This window comes from Strigops habroptila, chromosome 1 (assembly GCF_004027225.2).
Source record: "Strigops habroptila isolate Jane chromosome 1, bStrHab1.2.pri, whole genome shotgun sequence".
Lineage (NCBI taxonomy): Eukaryota > Metazoa > Chordata > Aves > Psittaciformes > Psittacidae > Strigops > Strigops habroptila.
In genome coordinates, this window is record NC_044277.2 from 46,422,569 (window position 1) to 46,448,028 (window position 25,460).

At 39.2% G+C, this 25,460-nt stretch overlaps 1 protein-coding gene across 4 annotated transcripts in view; it reads left to right on the plus strand.

The window, feature by feature from the left end:
- CHST9 (carbohydrate sulfotransferase 9) overlaps positions 1-24,564 on the plus strand; it is an 86,469-nt gene extending 61,905 nt beyond the window's left edge. For 3 of the 4 annotated variants that reach the window (XM_030486268.1, XM_030486258.1, XM_030486277.1), the window contains 2 exons: positions 8,180-8,217; positions 23,031-24,564. In XM_030486268.1, coding sequence (XP_030342128.1) covers positions 8,180-8,217; positions 23,031-24,119 — 1,127 coding nt within the window. In that variant the 3' untranslated portion in view covers positions 24,120-24,564. Of the gene's footprint in view, positions 1-8,013; positions 8,076-8,179; positions 8,218-23,030 lie in introns of those variants that run through there. The other variant, XM_030486287.1, reaches the window with a different exon arrangement.
- The last annotated feature ends 896 nt before the right edge of the window (positions 24,565-25,460 follow it).

A 25,460-nucleotide genomic window follows, 5' to 3' on the forward strand; every position in this document is an offset into this window, starting at 1 on the left:
TGACTCAAATTGCAATACACAAATAAGTAGCCTTATTTGGTAATATAATCTCCTTTGGTAACATTTCACTAACGCAGTCATCAATGACAAATGTAGAAGTTGTGTGTTCTCTAATAATTCCCATTCACATATTGGAAATTGACTACTTAGATTAAATATTCTTGTCCAATATCCAAATCTATTTGAGAATTGAACCTGTAGAATGGTTGAGCTTCCCATCCCCCATATCTCTCCCTCTCTCCCCAGTTTCTTTTGAGCAGCACAAACCTGATCCTTGTGCATCTTGGATTCATATTATATTCTCAGTCATGGATGACCTTTTATAAATGACTTCCAATAACTACAGATGAATTCAAGCACAAGAGTTGGTCGCGAAAGGTCATGCTCTAGTTATACAAAATGTAGATAAATTTATACTGCCTGCAGCAACTGATTGCTGTAGGGTGTGGGGTTTCTTTTTTTGTATCTGTTGAATCTTAATTCAGAGCCATGCATTTGGAAAGGTTATGTTCTAGCTTTGTTTCTCTTTGCCTTTCTTCTTCTGGTTTTCTTTCACCATAAAATTATCCTGGGTTTTGAGGTTTTTATTTTAAAGGGTTCCTATTTCATCTTTTTCTTTTCTCCTCTGTTCTTTACTAGTGTATTAATTCCAGAATCACCTTGTAATATGTGGGTAGCGTCTTTCTGTAAGTGTCACATTCTTAATGGGGATATTTTACTTCCAAATGGATTAATTTCAGAGAAGTTACTTGAGGCCAGTCTGCTAAGAGCATGCATGCCTTAGAGGGGTACATTTAGACCTTAAACAAAGAAATATGGCAGATTCAAACAATTATAGCTTATTTATGCAGGCATACTCAGAATGGGTAGTAAATCGAAAGAATATTTGCTGTCATCACTACTGGTCACTTCCTGGCCTTATGCTGTATAGACAATTCATCTCCTTTTTATTTCTGAAATATAGAAACTGTAGACTAAGGCTTCTGAAGGAGACTTTGCTGTGGGACTCTAATTAGTGTCAAGAAGCTGTATTTTTCCACCCCTGTTTGGGCTTGCTGCATGCTCATCTTGCACACACCACTGCTACTGATTCACACCAGAGAAGCCTTGTAGCTCAGCTGTTTGTGGTGCAGTTGTCCTAGCAGGTGTGTCAAAATAAGCTTGTGTGGGTCTAACCCTGTAGGAGCTTGTGTGGTGCTTGCCATTGGTACTGGCGCCTTCATTTTCATATGCCATTTCCAGGGTATTCTAATTAAGCTTATATTGGGATAGTGTGCTTCAGAGCTGGATATCAACTCATCTTCACTATAAGTAAAAAAACAACAGCTGACCTTCTTTACAATATACTAGATTGAATGGTCATTACTCCAAGTGACTTTGCTTTAGCATGGTTAAATCTGACAGCAGATTCCAACTGCAGTCACATTCCTCATCTGGATGGGGGTAAAAATATGTTCTTAATATGGACAGAAACCAAGCAGGAACCAAAACCAAAGCCAAACTACTGCAATGTTTCAGCCCTACTCTGGGTGCAGTGCAAATCTTCAGCTGCCAAAGACCATAATAAGGTATATTAAAGTTACAGATGTATGTGTAAAGCTTTCTTTCTGCATGGGTTCTGAGTGTGTAAATTGAAGGTCTAGTTGCTTTCTATGGTCTTTCCCATCATGGCAGCTTTTAACATGCTGTTCTTACAGTAAATGCCAGATAGTTTTCATTCAGAAGAAAAAAATCAGGTCAACCATTCTTCATTTAACGCATACTAAGAACCTTGATATAGGAAAATGGACCAGCTGATGGGTGGAAACAGCTTCTTCTGTGTCAAAGTCCAGAAACCTATTTTGTGGAAGATAACTGCATAAGCAATTGAGCTTGATACTGGAGCGTAGTCAAAAAGGCATTTTAACAGATGATGTGACCTATCCTCTAGACGATCATAATATAAAGCACCATAAAGCACCATACATAACTAGTAACATGAAAATGGAGCCTGGTGGTCCATGTGATTTCAAATAAAAATGCAATGGTCCTTGCAGTGTGAGAACTGAGGCAATTTCTACCTTAGGATGTGGATCACATGGCGATGAAGTTTGAGGAAGTGCATCTGCTAAGCCATAATTAACTGATCTTTGCCTGCCTAATTGCAGATGAGTAGGAATCCATGACGCCTCCATTCAGTTTCTTAAGAGAGCAGGAATCTTGAAAAAGTCATGAATTAGTTGGATAAAAGGAAAAAGCATTTCAAAGCAGTTGAATACGGAGCTGTAAAAGAAAATTCAAACAAAACATTCTTGTTGTTAGATACAGGATGAATGCCAAATAAATAGACATTGAAAATACACATGATGTTCAGCTGGAAACCATCCAAACCATGATATGTAACAATATTGTGTTAATGTTAAAACTAAATACACTGCCTGACATGTTTCCATTATCTCAAATCTTCCATCCTTACAGAAAAAAGGTGTCAAATTTTTGTTTTCCCTTTCCCCAGATACATAAAGCACAACCTTCTAGGAAAAAACTGGCAAACAAGCCTGCCAACTAATTCTGTTTGTGGGAATCCTGGCAATTCTGTCTCATTTGAAAATATCAATGCTGATGAGGCAGAGGGCAGGTAAAGCTTCAGATTTTTTAGTAACTTATATTCTAACATCTCCTTGTCGTAATTATAGTTATATAATGTTAGTCAGTGCAGGATTTGGTCCAGGAATGGATTTGAGTTACACCCCCACCTCCTTTTTACACACAACAGAATTAATGAATGAGTCCTATTAAGACTAATATTTCTTTGTCAGTCTTTTTTTTTTCCTTTGGGGTTTCTTCTTGTTATGACTTTGTTAGGTGGAAATTGAATGGTGTATGTTAATCGACACAAGACAGTTGGCTACTTGAGCTTTCATAAATGTTTAGTTTCCCAGGGTCCTTTGAACCTCCCAGGGAACAGTTCTGCATCCTTATTAGAGACTGACAATTAAAGGTCTGTTTTCATATCAAAAGTAATAATGAAAAATTAGCTAGGAAGACCTTGGAATGCTGTGAGAGTTTCAGTGTTTTGAGATGGCCAACTTTCCTTCATTTGCTTCAATCAGTATCAACTTGGATTTCTTTTTATGTTTCCTACTGCCAGGGCGCCTTACTAGTTGGCGTTGTGACAACTGAAAAAGATTATGCAATACTGTGAAGATGTGATTAATACATTTTAGGCCACTGTAATCATATTCAGTTGCATAATTATTACAGAGGTGCAAAAGTGAGCTAAACTAGGTTCTGAAGGCAGTGCTATAAATGAGCAATTTCAGTTTTCTGAATTCCTTGTTAAAAGAAAGAGGAAATGCTATGCACATCTGCAGGAGCTGTATTGCTTACAGATCTTGGAAATTCTGAGGATAATTTATAGGAAATGTATGGTTTTGTCCTAAATATTTTAATCTTTGTGTGCCATGTTACAGGCTTTCATGGAAGATAATCTGTTAGTGTCACACCTTGTCTGTTTTAAGTCTGAAAAACAAATCTGTTTCTTCCTCCGGCTCTGGTATCATGGGAAATTGCTGCAAAAGTTTGTCATGAATGAGTGCTTTGGTTTCCTTTCACCTCTCAGAATCTGCTCTGGTAGATTAGGAAAGCAGTAATGAAAGTGGGGTGGATCATAAGCAAATAGGCTTCATATGTGTTTATTTAGGTCTATAAAAATAAAGTAACATCCAGAGCTGTTAGTGTTTCTGTCATGAACTGGGAAAACAAAATTAAACTGATACTAGAGTATCAAATTCCCTCTTCAAAACTGGTTTCTTAGTAATGCCGTGCCTACTTCCAGTTAAGTGACCTATGACTGCTTCAGACTATGCACGTGGCTGTTCCAGAGCAAGGCTGATGGTTCCCTTTGCCCTGTGGGATTCTCCGCGCATTTCTCTGTCTGCTTGGAAATCCTTAGACACTTGGGAACAAGAAAATAGACCCAAAATTTCTATTCCGTTCACCTCCTGCCTTGCTGCCATGCCACAAATATTAGTAGGGTTGTCTGAAGACTTTAGGAAGCAAACTTTTTATTCCAAAGCCTTCATTTTATTGATGTTGCTGATGGTTGCTTAAAGTGTAAATTCGGATTTTATTTTAGGGAGAAAAAAAAAGAAAAAGAAACCCTTTGTTGCTAGGACTTGTAGCAGTCACGTCACATAAATTGGCAGATCTGTGTGTTGAAGGGATTTTACACTCTAATTAAATGTAGTAGTAGTGTTTTGCCTTTTGAAATTAAACCCTTTTTTTTTTTTCTTCTGCTACATACTTACGGAACAAACATGCTATCGAAATCCTTAATGTATCCAACTATTTGAACATAAACAGCATCAAGCTGTTATTTGTTCTATTGGAGTATACTCATATTTCCAATCTGAATCCTTTGTACCTGGTGATCTTAATTATATTTGAGCTGGAAGTAGTTTAACATTAAAAGGAATTACAGCAGATTAATCTGTAAACCTGCACAAATATCACATACATTTGTATGGAGGTAAGCAGGGCATAGTGTGCATAATTACGTGTTGTTCTCATGTAGGCTGTGCGTGTAAGGCTGAGAAGTCAGTGTTGCAGATCCTCATGGCAGCATCAGTTATGGCACACTCTTGTGTCTTGCAGTGGTCAGTTACATTAGAAAATGCACATTAAGACTCTCAATAAGTTAATCTCGCTTATAATAAGAACAAGCAAGAAAAAAAATTTAAAAAAACCCAACTTGCCCTGGAAACAGGAATTAGTATACTAATTAGTGTATGGCAGTACAGATAAATCCTTTAAAGAATATTTGCTGTAATTTTTTTCTTTCTAAAGTGATATAGCTTGAGGTCAACCCAAGAAAGCCATTTATCTCAACCATCTTAACCATCCATTACATTTTTTTGCAACTGGAGAGACAAGAGAAAATCACTAAAACTTAACTGGGAGAGGTCTGTTTCTCCAGTCCTGATGCAAAAAAATCATTGGTATCCAGTTGCACCAGTTTAGCCTCAGTGCGGCAGGAGAGCAGAGCCTCAGCAAATCAGAATCATAGTTTCTGCTGGTAAATACATCTTTTGACTCAAAGTATCCGTGAAGTATACTTGTCTATAATTAAGGTCTTTTGATTTGCTTGCACTTTCAAGGCTGGTCATATGGCACTGTTGAGCTCGTTTAGGGACAATTTTCTGGATGACAGAAAAGAAGAAGTTGCCAGAGAAATACAGGAGACAAGCAAGCCATTCACATGCGGCCTGAGTTGCAGAAGATGTGTCTCTTGGACTATGCTACCTGCTGGACAGCTTCCATATACATGTCCACATGGCAGTAAATTTCCCAGTTAGTTTGATGCTCATGCATCCATTCATCTTGCATAAGCTGCTACCTCACTGCAGTGGCTCTGGAAAAAACTGTTGTAACTTTTGAATTTAGCATGTGTAGGTCTACTGGTAATGAAGCTTCTGTCTCAAGAATTACCTGCATTTCATGAGACTAATGCAGGTGTTGTCTGTGGGACTGACATACATGTTCTGACAGTTCTGGTTTTATCAGTGTCCCATTGCCTCATGTCCTTTGAATTTGGAGCGCTCTCTCTTGAATCCGCATAGTGAATGCTGATGGTCACTACAAGTGAACACAAGGTACGTAAAGAGAAACATCCTTCTCGAAACTGAGGGTGGCATAAATAAAACCAGAATAGTGATTAATCATTGCAAGAGAATTCTGGGAAATAAAAAAATTAAAAACAAAAAAAGGCAGGACAAACAAAATTCTGGCTACTTTCAATGACGAACTTTCTACTGCCCCAGTGTTAGCCATCAGCTGGAAACTGAACCTGCTTTCAGCACTGTAGGTAGTGTTCATGTTTTTTCACTGCTTTTGTAGCTTTTGTCCTAAAACAAAAGTACAGTACACACCAGGACATTGCAGGCTTCCTCATAAAATGGTGCCAATGTATTTCCACCTTAATTTGCAGCATCTCTTTTATTACAAACCTTGGTCTCTTCTGAGCACAACTGCTGACTATGCCAAATTCACATAGCTGTTCTGTGATGAGGACAAGGATCATCTAGCGAATAAACGGAGAACACAGTATTCAATTTGCTAGTGACCTTGAATTTGATCTCTCTTCTGGCCTTAACAGCCTAGTCAATCTCTGTCCTGTTTAACTGATATCATCATTACTGGTATATCATACAGACACTTTTGCAACTGCCTTTTCCTTGATACTGTAGTATTTAAATCACCAAAAGAAAGAACTAAGAGTGAACAAGGAAAGAATTATCATAAATTCTTCTTCACCTTTTCCTCAGCAGTGACAGGAATGGCCACAAAGGTCTTTCCCAGTCTTCTCTTCATTTTTTGTATTTGTCTGAGGTAGAAACCGCAAGTTTGATTGATAATGCAATTTGCATCTCGAGGCATCACTGGAAATACAATGGCACGAAAGGCTACTCTGGCAGAGCACACTTTTCCCCCAGGGCTGACTTTAGAAACTCATTGATGTCACTTCCTTCCTCAGTCAGCAAGTGAATTTTCACTAATTCTCAAGACCAGCTATCCATGCTGTCAACAGAAAGTTATTAAAATTCCTTTAAAGTGAATCAAAATAGCCTAAAAACAAATGTACTGGGAAACAGGAAAGCATCAGTATTCAAAGTCCACAAACCTTTGAGCAAAATAGTGTTGATCTAACCAAAGATTTCAAACACTGTGCTTTCCTGGCAACTTGTATATCATTAGACAATGCTAAAAACACATATTCCTTTAATCTTCTATTACCAACAATCTATTTGGTTAAAATATTAGTTATAAGAATCAATTCCATTTCTCCCAAAGATGAAGTCAGTGAACAAGGAAATACATTTTAACAAGTATCCCCTAAATGATAATTGTGTGGATTTGGGGGTTTTTTTTAGCCAAAAAAGCATGGGATTTGTTGGGGTTTTTTTCTATATTTAGCAAATAAAAGCACAACACAAACATGCAGGAAATAATTATCGTAAGAGACAATCTTATAATATAGCCTAAAGTGATTATCTTTATCTGAATTATCTGTAAAGCTTTCATTGAGAGAAGGACTGTTCTTGGGGACAAGTAAGGAATATAATTTTACTTTAAATAGGGTCTTCACACTGTATTTTACTACTTAAAATATTTTCAACTCATTTTAAAAATTCTGTCTTGTGCCACAGATGTTTGAATGAAAAAATCCTGTTGAAATGGAGTATCATTTCCAGTGCTGGAGGTGGCAGGCACCCATGCTAGGCAGGGTCCCCTGAGAGTTAATAGTGATACTGACAGCTTGTAAACTGTGTCCTATCATTATTGCTTAAAAAAACCCTCTGGGTACATGTAGCCTAGCTGGATAGGTAAGTGTGAAATTCTTGACTTTCCCCAATACATGTGGATGGTCTCCAGTAGCAAAGGGAGGGTAACTGATACCAGCACTCCGTTTTGACAACTAGTGCATGGAAACAGTAAATGAGGCAAAATTACTGTCCCTTTTGATCTAAAAAGAAAGAATAGGTTTGAGGTGTCATTGCTGCTGGGGTCCCAGACGGCTGTAGAAAAGCAATGTTCTGTCCAGGCTTTGAGCATGTCTTCAGGAGCACACTGAAGGACACTACAGAAGGCGATCAGAATAAGGAAGCAAGACCATAATTCAACTTGCCACTTTGTGAATATTATCAGGATAGAATTTCTCCTTTGAGCCAGCTGGTGCCTAACCTCAGTCTTGACATAGGCATGTAATTTTATTCTAGGGTCATTGCAGAAGCTGCTTTTCTCCTCCAATGGTCAAATCCTGAGCTGGATGCTAACAGTCTCTTAGGCACATATACATGCAGCAGTACATCTCACAACATTAAGATAATTCATAGCACATATTTGAAATCTGTTCTTCATTTTGAATGTTGTAATTTCTTGTGGGGTTCCAGGTTAGCAAGGTTGTCTACCTATCTCATTCTTCTTATTATCACATATTGATTAAGAGGGGCTTGTGTTTCTTTTACTTTAGGTGGATTTCCAATTTGAAGTTTCAAGTCATTTGTACATGTCAAATGCTATTTCTCAATTATAAGGTTTGATTTTTTTTTTTTTCCTGAATTCACTGGTTTTTGTTCTGTATGTACACGGTCATATTCATTAAAATATGGACAAAGTAATTATTTTCTTTTTCTTTCAGAGTCTGGAGAAAAACTGCAACAACAGATAATTAACCAGGTATTTAGACACTTTCATGCTTTTTGTTACTTAACTTTTCTTGCAGAAGAATTGTAGCAGTTAAAGGGCAGAACTTCACAGGACATAATATTAATTATGTAGGTGTGCTAAGGACATGTATCAGACAAATGCTTGGCTCTGCAGATATGTCGAATTCATAAAAGCAGCCATCATTTTGATTTAAACCTAAGTTTTGCCATTTAAGCAATTTAGTTCATCTACTTCTCAATGTGTTGATGGTGAGGACAAAGCCTAGAGGTAATTTGTTCATTGGTATCAAATTTTGTAGCAGAAAGTTATGTTTTTTTCTTTTTTTTAAAAGTAATATTTCTCCTGTTTGCTAGTATTCCTTTTAAAAAACAGAAAGCTGTCAGTACGAAATACGTGCACAGCACATGTTGCTTCGGTTTTAATTTCTGCCAAGAATTTTCACTGAGGCTTCACTAAACTGTGACATTGTTTGTGGAGGCATTTTCTGTCTTGTCTTCATTACTGTATTAGTTAGGAGTAATTATTTAGGAAAAAAACCTTTCTATATTACAGTTTTGCATTTCAGCATCAGGAAAAGGATATAGGAACTATACTGAAAAAAAAAAAAAAATCTCTAACTAGAAAGAGAGGAGGAAACCCAGAGTTTGCTTTCTTAAATTACATGCTTTTCTGGATTGAAAGGACCTGACTTGTACAGAAGCTTTGTGCTGCTTCTCATTCTTGGCTGCTTGACCTCTTACTGAATGCTGTTATCCAGATGTCCTATAAATGGGTATATTGCTTCCAAGCTATAAATTGAGGCCTTGAGGTCTTTACATTAATGTTATCTGTGAATTGATCATCTAGACGGAGGACTAACCCACCAGGTGACTCACCACCTAAAGCAGCCTGGTTTGGGTCTAAGAGTGTTTCACTGCCGTGGCAGAGCACAGCACCGGTATCACTGTGTCACTTTCAGTGGCCTGAGCTGGCACCCCTCCTGACCAAGTAAGCCATTGTGCATCTGGAGGTCTATGGGAAGCCTGGTCCTGTGACACCAAATAATATCCACAGTTGTTACAATCTTTCTTGAGAAATTGATGGGTGAACATATTTAGCCCAGAATATGGCATTACAGAAGCAAAGGAAAATCTTCACTCTTTCTAAATAAGTGTAGAAATATTTTGAAACTTAATGGAAGTTCTGTGCTTTGACTGAGAGTTTATATCCCAAAACAAGTCTAATTAACTTTATAAACTAAACTGGATTTTAAAATTCGCCTGAAATGTCTTACAAAGCCAGTTTTGGGAGTCCTTATTGGCCAGAAGAGGGGGCAGTTGTATTTTTAAAACACAACTTGAGGCTACATTGACAGGGAAGTGAATGGCTGATTGGAGACCTAATTCTGCACATTTTCTGTGTGCCAAAATCAGCTCTGTGGATGACATTGCCCTTTTCTGAGGATGAGTGCGTTGTGATAAAAAGGACATTTGTCACAGTTACTAAAGGTGGATTAGGTGCCGTACTTTGTGTGTCCAGTCTTGGTCTTTTCTTGCCGCTTCTTCCACGCCACTGACTTGCCCTTCTTGAATTGCTCGCCTGTTCTGTCTCTCTGCAATTGACTTAAGAACATCTCATTTTGCAGGAAAATGGCATTGTCTTGGTACGTGGAGTGTGTATCTAAATGAAGCTGTAAAAAGTTGATTTGGCGACAAATCGTAGACATTCACTTCTAAATGGATACTAGAGAAGCTGGTGATGCTCCATTCCATACAAGTTCCTTTGGACTTCCAAGAAGTGGAAGAATATTTCAGATTAGAAATCAATTTCATTTTCAAGTCTATAATTTAGGACACAGTTGCAGAGGCACAGCATGTTTGATTTGTAGTAATATTATTTCAATAAAAAGATTTGAACTGGGGCTGATCCTAATGGAATTTCTCCCATAGAAGGATTCAGTTTATTTTCAATACTTCTACTTGAAATTTTATATGCAGGATAAGATACGTATCTGGCTTAGGATCCTGTAGTCCCCTTTAAGTCAGTGCAACAACACTGAGTTAAACTGGCTGCCAGAACCTTAAGTGAAGGGAGAAGTGGCTCTGCAGAAGATGAATGGTGTTACAGCTTGACAGCAACAGGAGTGCAAGGGGGCAAATAGCAGGAAATGTCTTGTTGAGAGGTGAGTGAAACAGAGAGGGGAAGGGGATATGGTAAAGCTGCTTTCCTAGTGATTTCCTGCTAGGTAAACCCCTCACTATCTGTGGGTATCTGGAACCTCTCACGTCTTCAAGACCACTGTTGTTTCTGTGTGAGGCTTAGCTCTTTCTAAAGCCTAAGCAAAGTTTGGTGAAATATGACATAGATAAAATACTAAGGTAGCATGTACTTCCAGAAACCTTTGACTACAGTTACCATCTTGACTAGCTCTTGTTCCCTTTGATCATAAGACATTTGCTGGTTTTCCTTGAGTACCTTTTATCATTTATGTATATGGTTATGCGTGTTTGTTTAACAGCACCAGTCATCTACCACTCTTCCTGAGCAAAGACATCCAGTAATGGTATGCGCTCTGCTTTTCAGTACCAGTTTTTAAGGACCTTTGCAACTTCAGGGTAAATACTATAATCGATGTACAGTGTGAGTAGCTGTAGCATGTTAACTACTGCTAAGGGAAATGCAAGGAAACAAGAACAAACCTTGTGCTTCTAACTGTTTAATAGTCTTGGCTATAAAACATGTTACAGACCACCAATCAAAATGTGTCTGAAGGCAATCCTTTTCATTTCATCTTTACCAGTCAGCTTTGTCTGTGTTGTGTTGTACACTCCTATGTGTAGTTTTGCCCAGTGCCTCTCAGAACTTCTGAAGGACTAACAAGAATACTTGCATTTAGAAGTTAAAGTTGTTTGCACAGTCAGACTTGTGGGTTAAAATCCCAGCTGTGTTTCAGCTTAAACTTGAGCCTGTGCCTTCCACAGTGAATCTGCAGGTTGGGTCAAGATGCTGGTGAGAGTACTCCACAATATCTGCCCTACTGTTCTGCCCCTGAGGAGCTCTTTCCTCAAGGCAGACTCTCTTGCTGTGGCATATACATCTCTTAGTCTTTTGACATCTGTCAGGGAGCATTTCCCTTTCTGCTCATAGGGTTGAGGAAACAGTAACACAGAAAGAACTGTAATGAAGCAATGTACTTGCTAGAGCTAGGCTTGGACCACAGATAACTCTGATGTACTGTCATATGTATACACCTTTTGCCAAAGTAAAGAAGTGAAAGAAAATTCAAACATCTATTAAATGACAATGTAAGTTTGTTAAACAGACCGTGTTCAGGAATGACTTATATACTGAAGGATGCTTCAAGTATACATGGTGTAATAAACCTTTATTAATATCAGCAAAAACTAGCCAGTTCAGCCCAAACTCTTTGGCTTTCCTTGTGCATTGCTGTAGTTTACTTCAGTAGTCTCCTCTATCCCCTTCACCCTCTCACATGACCTAGCTAGGGAAAGTTCAGTCCATGTACGCCAGCTTCGAAGTGTTACTACTTTGAGTAGCACTGAACACTTACTTAGCCTGTACTCTCACAGCCACCCCGTGTCTCCCCTCATGTTCAACACTGTTTAAATTGATATTGTCCAGTTTTTGTACAACAGCCACATATATGTACTGCATAGTCTGTTTCCAGCTCTCCACCCATAACGAGGATTAACCACATGCTATCTACTTTATTGCATACACTCCCTTCCCCACTCCGTGTGCTTCTCTGCCTCTTTTTGCTTCTCCAACTATACAGACCTCACTAACTTAGCTACAAGGCCAAATTACCAGCAGAGCAGCCTCCTTTCTGCACTTCATGGAGGTGGGTGCTCAGGATGTTATGGACCAGGATCTCATCCTCTCCAATGCTCCATTTCTCTCTGCCAAGCGGGGTAGGAAATTCTCCTTCCAAGAGACTGTGGAAGACTTAGTCTATAATTGCTTTTAAACCACTTAAGTAGTGAGTGATACAGAAATCCAAAGTGGTAGTTGTAACAGAGGCTTGAGATTAATTCAAATAAGAATAGCAGACACTTTTATTTGAGAACCTTTTTAGTAACCTTTTGAAGGAAACCATTTCTCAGGCTGTATAGACAGAAACATACATGCAGTGTGTGAAGATAAAAATATCTTCAGTTTTATGAAGAATGATTCTTCTTGCGAAAAAAAAAAACCCAAACCAAAACACTGTAGAATGCAACAGACTGGATGCTCAAGTATTAAAAGAAATGGTATGATGTTCGAGCAATGAAAGGCAGTATGGGCTGGGAAGTTGGGTTGCAATCCTGATTTTCAGATTTCCGAGTGTCCCTTCTCATTCTGTAAAATGGCAAGGGGTTTCTACCAGTGTTAATCAGAAATTAGGAATCACAATATTCTCATGGGGTGGGCAATTATCATCTTTCGTTGTTTTGCAGACATGGAAAAATGAAGTGTGAAGGTCAAAGGAGTTGCTCAAAGTTGCAAAACAAAACACTGGTGCACCTACCCTTAACCATGGCACCATTCTTTCTCATTATTCCTCTGCTTCAAGGAGGGATGGTGCTTGAACTAGTTAGTGTTTGGATGGCACACTGATCATCTGTAGCACTGCTTGCAGATTAATGTATACCCAATGGATAGCTGTACGAAAACACTGCTACAGAATAAACTAGGGTATTATTTTCTTTTATCTATGGCAAACATGAGTTAGCCCTTATCAGTGAAAATGGGGTATGCTACCTTTAAGTCAGTGTGAGGAGGGGGTGTGCAGTGGATAATCCCCTTTGTAAATTCACTGACTGTTTCGTCCTACAGTAATTTATGAATGCAAGCAATTCTCAAGTATTAATTTAAAAAAAAATAAAATTTAACACATTAATTAGCTTTAAATGTATGAATACAGGCAAGCAGATTTGAGATATTTGCCAATCTAGAGTGCATTTCTATTTGTTTTTTATTTATCAATAAAGTCATCTAATTTGAATTAAATGCTAATTGTGATTGAGAGCAAAATGTTTTGAGACCTCTAGAGATCTTACTGTCTCTTCCAAAGCAATTTTGGGGAAATTGAATTCTTCATGCCTGAATATACATTAATATTCTTCAGCTGTACCTAGTTTCATTTGAAACTTTTCTTAATATTTCTGAAAGAGCAAGATGTCTTGTTTATGTGAGAAGATAAGTGTTGTTTACCTGCAGACGAGAGAGAAATGGATTCTGTTTACCAGCAAAAACTCTCTGTGGATCTTACCACAGCCACTAATGTGAGAAATACTATCATGTATGCAGAAGCACAGCATTACATTACAGGCCTATCTTCTCAAAAGGGATAGTGGATTTTGTGGGGAAGAAGTACAATTGTTTATCATCTTCATCTTTATATTTTACTGGTTGTAAATGCCCCAGGTGTCCTAGGGAGACCTGTCTAGTCATGCTGCCAGGCCATCTCCCTCTCAGTCCTCCTGCAGTAACATTCGAAGCCAGAGATAATTTTAGCCAACTTTGCTGCAGTTATAAGAGAAGAGCTCAGACTACAGCTGCCAGTTGGGTAGTGGCAGGAACTGGAAGTGCTAGCTAGGGAGAGATGGAATGGGGAAACATGATTTAAACTCCACCAAAACTAAACTATCACTTGTAAGAACGCTTTGTTGAACAGCTTGTTTGTAGCTTGATGTTTGCAGCTGAAGTAGTCTTTTAAAGTAATTGAGGAAAGGATTTAGTACCCGACTCAAAACCTTTTGGGCTTAGAATCACATTGTTTCCCTGTATAACACATGCTTTTTGATATGTTTTATTCCAAATATCTTAATAGGCATCCAAGCACCACATTTGGCTACTCAGTAAATCAGCAAAGCAACTATTTAAGTTCACGGGGGGCAGGTTTGGAAGCAAACTGAAGTGCCTACGTTCAGCTCAAGTCCTCTGCTCCTTCAACACCTCCCAGAGGAGTCAGCTGAGCCTCATAGGCTTGTTCCTTTGTGGGTATAAGTATGCGCCAGTGTTGGCAGGACTGATCCAACCCAGGCATTTCTTATCTCAGTGTGGTGGAAAACCACAAATGGCCATCTCACCAGGAAAGTTCATACCTGCCAAATTGGACCATGTGAGTACAGCTGTGCTGGGTGGTTTTCTTAACATGGTATTGGGATATCTGTGAAAACTAAGTCAATGATTCCCTGAAATAAGGAAGTCTAGATTTGTTTTCTTCCTTTGCCCATGCAGATTTAAGCCTACAGTTTCTACTACCTGTAATATCCATCTTATATCCCTCCTGTATGTAAAAGTGAACTAGAGAGAGAGGTTCATGTGATGTCTGGTGGTTACAGCACTCCCTGGAGGAGGGGAGCCAGGGTTTCAGCCCCAGCATGCAGTATTAGTTAATCTCCAGGGTTTATTACCAGCAAGTAGATCACCTTCCCAGGAAATATGTGTCTATTCATACAGATAGGGCAATGGGGAACATGTTTTCCTTGTGCAGGGTTGGTGTTGATCAGAAAGAGCCAAGACATGGTCCCTAATACCTCTAGATAAAAAGATGTTGGCATCTAGCCTCAGGCTTCAGCCGTTGTCTTTGGAGCAGAAAATAGATGTTTTTTAAAATATGAAATGTGATCAAAAATGCATGCCTGGCTTGAGTTGTGAACATACAAGAGGCATTATTTATTTTCTTCTTCATAAAATGACTGTGTATATGAATTACCATGCACTTGGAAGTAACAATTTTGAGAATTTTATTCATCCATAGAGGAAACTTTTTAGGTTATTTGACTGGCTTCTGTGCTTTAAGTTATGAAAAAGTAGGCATGTTAACATTACTTAATGAAGTCAAATAAGAGACCAATATGTAATATATAGATTACCTGAAAATGTCGTCTTCTGATTTAAATTCCTTGTATACATATAGTAAACCTACTAGTCAGTGGAACCCAAGAGTCTTTTTCAAATATTATTCTTCATAAAATGAGTATTGCATGCTTAGTTTGAGTCCATTTTGAATTTCAGGTTGTTTAACCTGCTTTGCTCTGACATTGTTCCATACAGAAATAAGAGTGAGTACTGATGAAGATTTATGGCCACTGACTGCAGTGCCTGATTTAGGTTTATTAACAGAGTATACACAGAGGAGGAAGACTGAGCTCAGAATTAAATGTTGTTTGAATATTCTGGTTTACCTGTGCCAAAAATGAGTGTAACTGCGTAGGAAGGAGGTTGGGCTAAATATTGCCAACCAGTAAGTGGTCCATGATCCGAAAGTTGTCTTTTATTAACAGTGCATCTTAGCTACACGTCTAGAGACAAGCACTCCATGCAAACTGGCAGCAGGCTCTGTCCAGACGCAAGCTGTCTGGGCTGCAATGTCTCTGTGCTTATTTAAAAGTTTTTTAGTTATATTGCAATAAACCAGCGCCATGATACTGTTGTCAGAAAGCTAGAGAAGCAGCATGAGCATTGCACTAACCAGCAGCCAATTTATCATTACTACTGATTGACCTTGACAATGACTTCTTTATTAGTAATAAGGAGGTGGGGTGCTTGTTTTTATTTTCAGTACTTAGTTGCAGTTGTCTTGGTGAATCTTTAATCTGTCACACAATCTTACATGTTGCTTAGTTTCTGATAATAATAGCATCTTTATTGGTACTTTTTCTATTAAGCGTGCCTTGATCTTTCTTACCCTTCCCATTCTGAGCATGTTTTGGAGAAACCAAATGTTTTGACTGTGCGGGCAGAAACAGGAGGGAATTAATTCCAGATTTGAACAAGAATTGGCAAGTAAAATTAGAGATTAATTTCCTTCATCCAATTTGATGACCATACGCATCAGCTTGTGGAAGTGGCTTATGCAGGCTGTCTTGCCTTGTTAGCATGGGTGAGCCCTGCACAAAACAAATGTTTTTTTTCCCCAACTCATTTAGTAATCTTAGAGATGCTTGGTACAAGTGCATGTGTTTTGGGGATACATATTTCATAGGAAAATGTGGTGTCTGTTATAGTAAGGTTTTGCCTCTCAGGACTGATGGCTCCACACAAAATATTTCTAGATCTTAATCCAGAGGAAAGATAAGCTTGCTGCTATTTTATGGTTTATTTGAGAACTTTAGGGACAGAAAGAACTGTGAAAGTTCAAAGCACAGTTGTTTCATTCTTCCTCTTCCATAACGGAATTCTGTATCGGTCACAAGGTATCTCTGACAGAAGTACCTCCACTAAATTTGCAGGGTTCATAAGGAATACATATGTCAGCTCTGGCTTGTGAGGAATGTAGCAGTGGTGATTTGCCATGAATAAATTAGATAAGCCAAAAATTCATTACTCCACTGAGAGGTAAGAGGTTAATGGTGCCTGTCTCTGGAGTAGCTCTTTTAAGCGCAAGTGATGAATCAAGAGGTTTATCTCTTCTGCACAGAAGGTGAAGCACCTCATCAGCAAGTATTTCCTGTCACTTACGGCCAGCCTGGATATTCTCTCCATTAGTAGCTCCTGTAGGGATTTGTTTAGCTCACCAACATTATTCTACACAGCTGCTATGGTATGAGAAAGCTGTGAGCATGTTTATATGTTAGCTCATGTAGAATAGTAGTAGAGGAGCCTGGCCATTCTGAAATATGCTTTGCAAATAGTCTTCTAGCCCCCCAAGAAAAAGTTAAGGATAATCACTCCTTTTGGCAGGCTTAAGAAAACTTGCACATACATGTGCAAGTATAGTTCTACATGTTCTTGCAGCTAAAGTGAGGTGGTAATAGCTCCAGGCTTCACTGGCTTGCTGAAGATAGGACTCATGCAAACTTTTCGTCATATTTCAACTACATATCAGTTCTGAGCCATCTGCCATAATCATGGACCTCTGCTGAAGAAATCCTTCTAACTGTGCCCAATTATGTGAAAAACTTGATATTTTAATGAAATAAGTTTTAGGCTGAAACTATATCTTACCTTTTCAAAGACTCACATGTACCTACTATCCAAGTTAGAATACGTTAGTTTTACAGCCCTCCAGTATTCAAGGTACATTCATCTGAATACCTAAATTAAGAGACTGATCAATATAGAATCAGAGAGTGAACTGGAAAATGAACCTTGTCTCAGAAAAGCCTTTGTCTGTTTTCTACAGATAGATCCTAGGTAAACAAATATGGTCTTGAAATTATATGGTCATTATAATACAATCCTCACATAAGAAGCAATGTAAAGAGTTACATTTATACAGTGAAATAGAGTATCTAATGCCTTCATTTCATGCTGAACTTTAGCACTGCTGAACACATCTAGTACCAAAGGACTGGGATGTAAGCGAAGATAAAATATACTCCAAGCATGTATTTCAAACTCCTGTCATTTCATCACTGGGAGGCCTGGGCTTCTCATGAATAAGTTTCTTTGAGTATGTACTGCAGAACCCCTACCTGGATTGGTCAGAAAATTCAAACGCTCTGTCCTTCTAAATAATAGTTTTTCATAAATTTCATCTGGAAAAAAAAAAATATTTTAACTTGTTGCTGTCTTAAGAAATGAAGTTTTTATCATCTTTGGATGATGGATATCCATGTGTTTGCAGAGCAACCATATTAGCTATTTAGTACAATAGTGCTGAGAGGGTCCTCAGGGTACTCAATCCTGCAACACACAACTGCAAGCCAAAGCAAAAAGCAGAGTGCAGTAGGCTCCCAGGTGATTCATGCAGTTGCTTCTAAGAAGCATTTTAGAGGACTCTTTCAGGAAGCATGTTTGAGGAGAGAAGACATACTAGCTAGATATCGAAAACCAAACCATACATTACTAATCCTTACAATGTAGCTATTTGGTAGCACAGAAAACCAGGATAAAACAGAATATTGCTTTCCTCCACTATTCTTTATCCTACATTTTCTGTTGGGCTCACTTAATTTTATTATCCTTGTTCGTAAAAATGAAGATCCAGCACTAAAGCATTTAGGAAGCACACAACTGTCTGCACTGCAGGCCATTAAATCTTTGTAAATCAGCCCTGGAATATCATCCTTTCCAATACATCATTATCTCTTTGCATGGCAGCTTGCTCTAATTGCAAACTGTCTAGATGAGATCTCACCCGTGCATTGTAAAACCATCACAAAGCATAATTGGATGAGTCTTAACCATTCTTGGCAGTAGTCAATATCTTCTACCCCAGTGGCTTGTGAAGGTATTAAAGGAAAGGACAGCTTCAATGTGTGTAAAAGAAGGTATTGGCTACTTGTTTTTACAGTGGGGAGAAATCCTTTTGTGAATAGGAAGGAGCAGGGAATCTCCAGCAATAAAAATGTAAAAAAAGAAAAAAAAAAAAAAAACCATGAAACTAGTAATGACTCAAAAATGCCTTTTGTTTCAGCAGCTTCACTGAGTTGCCTGACAGTAGCCAAATACCACACTAACACTCTGTTAAATTCTTTTTCCCTTGTACTTAAACTAATTTTTAAATGTCTTCAGTTCCTGCTTAGCTAAAAGGAGACAGAGGCAATGTTCACACTCTTCTAAAATCGACTCACAGCCATTTCTTAACTTTTTTAAATGTGTCAATGCAAATGGAGAACAGGGCACTCTGCATAATTACTGGCAAAGGTGCAACACCTCACTGGATTTTAATTCTCAGATAAAATGTACACGACCTGCTGCACAGGTTCTCAGCATGTCTCGAGGACAGCCCTGCATCTCTCCAAGGTGACCATGGAGTTCATCTCCCATGCCAGGCAGCAGGTTCCCAAACTTAGCAGCTCTTTGGAAAACCATGAATCGCCATCCCTGCACTTGGACACTTGGCTCAAAGAGTTTGGTAAGGATTGTTCACATGGCAAGTTCTGGGTTCAGACTTAGTGACCGATAACATTTTACCTGCATGCTGCCTGTTGTTGGTGTATGTTCATGTGTTTTCCAAAATAATGATGCCCAGCAGCTTGTGGGATGGACTGTTAGGAACACTGCTACAATGGACAAGGGTCTTTAAAAAAATGTTTATTGCTTTTGCAAGTTTCTTCTTTTCCTGTTCTTACTGTGAAAAAAAAAAAAAAAATGTAAACATAACATGGAGATGTTCAGATCTTTAAAGTGTCATAAAACAGGCATTGAAAGGTCAGTGGCATCAAGAGGAAGCCAAAGAAGGCACCTCACTTTGTGTAAGCATGGTATCATAAAACATTTAAATCCTTTCAGTGTGTGGCTTTCAGCTCTCTCATGCACATTAAGAGTGCTAGCAGCTAAATATACCAGACTGTCAAGCAGTTCTGCTTAAGAAATAAGGCACTATCCATTCAACAATTTCTGTTAGTTTCCAAAAAATCCCTTTCTGGTTAAACATTTCTCATAAAAAATAAAGCTTGATTCATCCCTTCATTCATCGCATCTTTACTAACTACTAGCTTAGTTACTTAGGCAAGTGTATAGGAAGGTTTGTTCTCTCTTTTTTTTTTTATCTTGAGTTGGAAAACTTCCATGGCAATGTAATAGCCATTTATGCCTTTGAAAATAACCGCTATCCATTCCCATTCTTAGATAAAGTTACAGCCAGCATTTACTGCAAGGACACCATCCCTTGTGGAACTTATAATAACATTTATTAACCAATACTGTTGTATTCCCTGTAGGATATGTGTCTCATTGAGAAGGGGAAATGGAGAGGGGAAGCAACTAATAGTATTTTACATATTGAGATAAATTTTTTGTCCTCAGAACTTCTCGTGTCATTGTTTTTCCCCTCGGTCTCTTTCCCCTCACCCCTTTCAGATTTGGGCTTCTTTTTTCCCTGATAGATTCTTCTTTTTTCTCATCTCACTTGGAGGAAGCCGCTTTCAAGTGACTCCCACTGTGCATATGTTGTTCCTTTAGGGTATTACCTGAGATTTCTCTGATGAAATAGTTTACTCCTTCAGAGAAGAATGAGATAGTTCTACTCATCCTTCTCTGAAGTCTTTAATCCCATGCAAAATCCTTCAGTAGTAGTTCCTACAACTGAATTCACAGTTCCTGAGACTGAAATGCAGTCCTTTTCTGGTATCTCCTTGGGCTATCCCCTGAGGTTGGTCTTGGATCCCAAGCAGAATGAAATGAAACAAAATCAAGACCGCACACCTTTCAGTCTGTCCTTTTCCCTCCTGACTTGTTGAAAGCGAGGCATCTTCCGCTAGTTCAAGATGGCCGGCTGAATTCAGAATGCTGAACTTTCCTCTGAAATGTAAGGCTCATTTTACAGAATCACAGAATCACAGAATGGTTGAGGTTGGACGGGACAACTGGAGGTCATCTATTCTGACATCCCTGCTCAAGCAGGGTCACCTAGAGCACATTACTCAGGATTGTGTCCAGACACCTCTTGGATATCTCCAGGGAAGGCGACTCCACAACCTCTCTGGGCAGCCTATTCCAATGCTCATCACCTTCACAGTAAAGAAGTTCTTCCTTATGTTCAGGTGCAACTTGCACCACCAAGAAGAGTCTGGCCCCATCCTTCTGACACCTTCCCTTCAGATACTTACATATATTGATCAGATGCCCTCTTTAACCTTCTCTTCTCCAGAGTGAATAGGCCCACCTCCCTCAGCCTTTCCTCATATGAGAGATGCTCCAGACCATTAATCATTCTAGCCATCTTAGTGGCTTTAGTTTGAAATTCAGATGGTTTAAGCATCTTTACAGTGAAATATCTCCTGAAATACACAGCTAAATTCAGATTACGTATCATAGGAAGTCATGAAGTACTGCTGCCCCCTCTTGAATTTTCTCTGTATTGGGGAACACCAGTACAGTCACATATCACTGGAGACTGTCTTCTAAACTATAAAATTCCCCAGAGCTGCACCAATGAGTTTACAATATTTGGTTACTTTAGCATTGCAGTGTAACTTTATTCCTACTCTTGTTAAGCCTGGTATTGTGTGGTTGATTTCTGTGTATCCCATATTTTGCATTTTCACTTTTTTAAGTTTCAGGTTTTCCTTTTAAGTTCAAAGCATTTAACTTATTTGTAAGTCTTTGGTTCTGCAGTAGTACTTGTAAGTCACCATTCACTGTGATGCTGAAATGCCCATTAGGCTCATAGTCATCCCATTTTACCACTATTACTACATTCTGTTATTATACACTAACTATGCTTCTGAATTCTTTCCATCCTAGGGCAGAAGGGATAAATCTCTGTGTTTCAAAACACACAAATCTGTGTTTCACTTGTTTTAAAGAATAAAGTATTAGACAACAGAATTAAAAAAAACAAATTATATTAGAAAAACTGACCACATCAACACGCCCTCTCTCACAGATGTGCAAGTCCTGCATGGATTTGTTCTTTTGTTTGCTTTCACCAATACAAAAAACATTTTACTCAATTGAGTGAAAACAAAGACCTGATCATCTGTGGTTTGCAGCAAGACAGAATAGCCTGATTTCACAGCTTTGGTTTTGTCATTGGAAATTATTACACTGCAAGATAGGCTAACTTTTCTTGGAACCACTTGTTTTTCCTTAGCTTCATTACAAACTGGAATTTAAATTGTGTTCCCTACATTACCATTTCTTACATTATTCCTCTGAATTTTTAACATATTTGAGTCGGCCTATGAACTTTCCCATCCCCCCCCAAATCCACACTTATGGTCTGCCAGTCCACAAATCAACTTTCCAGTAAATGTTTAATCAGTTTATGGAAGAAGAGTCTTTTTATGTAGTTTCCAAAAAAAGTTTGACTTACAAAAGCAGTCACATAGTCTGTGCATGTGTGTCCAATGTGTGTCCATCTATTTGGCTATCTGGTGTTTGCAACAGGATGTCTAAAAACCTATTGACGAGCATCCCCCCTCTCCAGAAGTGTAATGAAAATAGGCAGCTATATAGATGTCCCAGTGCAGCAGGCTTTCCTATTGGCAGGAGAAAAAAATCTACAAACCTTAGCAGACACATGAGAATGCGCTCAGGAATAAGCAGAAATACCTCAGTTGCAAGAAACTCTTCAATCAACTTAGATGATACAAGACTCTGAAGAATTTGATGGCAGAACACAGATCTAAGCTTTGCCATTTTTGCAGCTTGTAGATTGCAGAGTGGCTGGGGCCATTAAAAGAAATGTCTGGGAGGAAAGTCTCATCTTTTCACATTCTTTGCAGGGTCACTAGTTGATGTTTAGTTAGTTGATGTAATTAATGTTGATGTTTAAATAAGTCAGATGGAATAGGCTCTAAAGGCACCTGTTTTGCCTTAACAGTTGTGAAAGCACCTAGCTCAGGTGCAGGCATCTGTGTTGCAAACAGGAGCAGGAATAGGAGCTTTTTGGAGTGAGGATTTCGTCAGTCACTACACCCAGCTCAAACCCACTGATGTCAGCTATTTAGAAGCCCTAGGTTTGTCCCCTACCACCACTGGGGGACAGGGCCTGCTCCAAGTCACAGTGGTGGAAGCAGATTAAGCAGCTGTTAGTGTGGCTGTGCCAGTGTGCTGCAGAGAGCTGTTAGCAGCTGTGCAACTCAAACAGTGCTGTCGCAGGGGAAAATGTGTTCAGTAGAGAAAAGCACCTGGCTACCCCTACCAGGGCTATCAGCCTCCCTGTGTGAACCTCTTCTGATTTCCTAAAAGGTGTGGTATAAGCTAGCTATTTTTGCAGGAACACCTACTGTGTGCTAACAGGTAAGCTTCAGAAGCATGTATTTCAGTAATTAGCCCAGCTTGTTCCTAAATTAGATATATCAAGTGGTTCAGTAGAGACTTTGTAGTAGTACTAAATGTGGCTTCATTGCGAACATGCACTGCCATCCTTGCTGCTGTTGCAATGTGAATGGTCTGGGCTGTTGCTGCATTTTAAGCTCTGCTCCTTTCCGTGTTTGCAGGATTTCACACTCCCAACGCCGAGGATGCAGAGGAGAGCAGCATGGAGCGGAAGTTCTCCTCCTGACCTCAGTAAGCATGAGATGGGTGGCAGGCACTGGCAGGGCAAGGCTGACCCATTTGGTGTGGTGGCTGCCTCCTTGGTGAGCCAGCTGTCTGACCAGCAGAAGATGAGCGAGTCACCTCTCAGCTGGCTCAGAGGGGTGTATTTACCTCCTGCACTACACCCTTTAAATAAGACGTTAGTCAAGGGTGGCAAGTGGAAGGATGTGGATAGCACCCAGGAAAAGCGCAGGTCCTTCCTGCGTGACTTCTGTAAGAAATACAACAGCAGAAAGAAGCTTCAAACCCACCTCGTGCACCTGGTGTCAAGAATTTACGTGGAGGACAGGCACAAGGTCCTGTACTGTGAAGTGCCTAAAGCAGGCTGCTCCAATTGGAAAAGAGTCCTCATGGTGCTCAATGGATTCGCTGCTTCAGCACACAACATTTCCCATGACGATGTACACTATGGGAAGCATCTAAGGAAACTGGACAGTTATGACCTAAAAGAGATATACACACGCTTGAATACATACACCAAGGCTATATTTGTACGTGATCCTGTGGAAAGATTGGTATCCGCCTTCAGGGATAAGTTTGAACATCCAAACAGCTATTACCACCCAGTATTTGGGAAGGCAATAATTAAGAAGTATAGACATAATGCAAATGAAGAGGCATTGAAAACAGGATCGGGAGTTAAGTTCAAGGAATTTGTCCAATATTTGTTAGATTCCCATCGCCCAATAGGAATGGACATTCATTGGGAGCAAGTCAGTAAGCTTTGCTATCCCTGCCTCATCAACTATGATTTTATAGGAAAGTTTGAAACCCTGGAAGAAGACGCCAGTTACTTTTTGCAGCTGGTAGGTGCTCCAGCCGAGCTGAAGTTTCCTAAATTCAAAGACAGACATTCCTCTGATGAGAGAACGAGTGCAGAAGTAGTGAGGCAATACTTGAAGGAATTGTCTAAGGAGGAAAGACAGCTGATCTACGACTTCTATTACTTGGATTACTTAATGTTCAATTATACATCACCAATTGTATAGCACCAGAATAGCTTCAGGCTTCTATTAGATATTTATCATTTTGGGATTCAAAACAACTACTTTGATATTAGCCCTGAAAGGAAACAAAGTTGCTGCTAAGCGGAGTTTTCTTGACTTAGTGGGGATTTTATAAGCTGCAGTGATATCAACTGACATTAAATTATAGGAGAATGCACAAAAAAAGACCTGTAAACAGCATAAATTGCACTAAAATGCCTGAAAAAGCTGCTTTTACCATTATGGATTACACTGTGGAAGCGGTAGTGCAGCCAGCTGTTGCATTAGCTTACCTAATGTTCTTTTAATGGTTTAAGAAAAAAAGCATTCAGAGAAGCATGATTCTTTTTTTGGTGTGCCTGCTTTAGAAATTGTTTTTGAAACTATTTTTGAATGTATTTTTTACTTTCTGTCACTTATTAATAAAGAAGCATTGGCTAATTTTCTAAAATGTTCGCAGTGTTCTCAGTTGCAAGGTTTGGTTGTTTGATTACCGTTAGACTGTAGCTGGTTTTAGACCTGATTGTTTTTTATTGAAGGATGCTCTTGAATACAAATGCATAAAACTAAAAATAACATGGCAGCTCAACTGTTGAGCAGAGTAAATCTTTGTAAGCCTGTGAACTTAAATCCCTGTCCACAACCACATTTTGATTGATGCACTAGAGTTGACAAATATGACCCTCCTTTCAGAGAACTGCCACATACATTAAAATTAACGTTTTAATTTACAGTGGAGTCAACCACATGTTGCATGCATTCCATTGTCCCAGTATTCAACATAGTCTTAATCTTTGGTGATAGGGCAAAGTCTTGGGTGGTCGCTATGGGACATTATAACATCTATATTGAGAAGCAGCTTCATTGCAGCTGCTGTGACCACTCTTGGTCTGTCAACCTTATAGACACTTGGGCCAAAGAGCATGGCATTGAGTGGGTATATCACATCCCCTACCATGCACCAGCCTCTGGGAAAATCGAACGGTACAATGGGCTGTTAAAAACTACACTGGGAGCAATGGGTGGTGGGACTTTCAAACACTGGGATACACATTTACCAAAAGCCACCTGGTTGGTCAACACTGGGGGATCTGCCAACAGGGCTGGCCCAGCCCAATCAGAACTTTTATGTACTGTAGAGGGGGATAAAGTTCCTGTGATGCACATAAAGAATTTGTTGGGGAAGACAGTCTGGGTTATTCCTGCTTCAGGTAAAGGCAAACCCACTCGTGGGGTTGCTTTTGCTCAGGGACCTGGATATACTTGGTGGATAATGCAGGAAGATGGGGAAGTCCAATGTGTACCTCAAGGGGATTTAATTTTGGGGGGAAACAGCCAATGAAC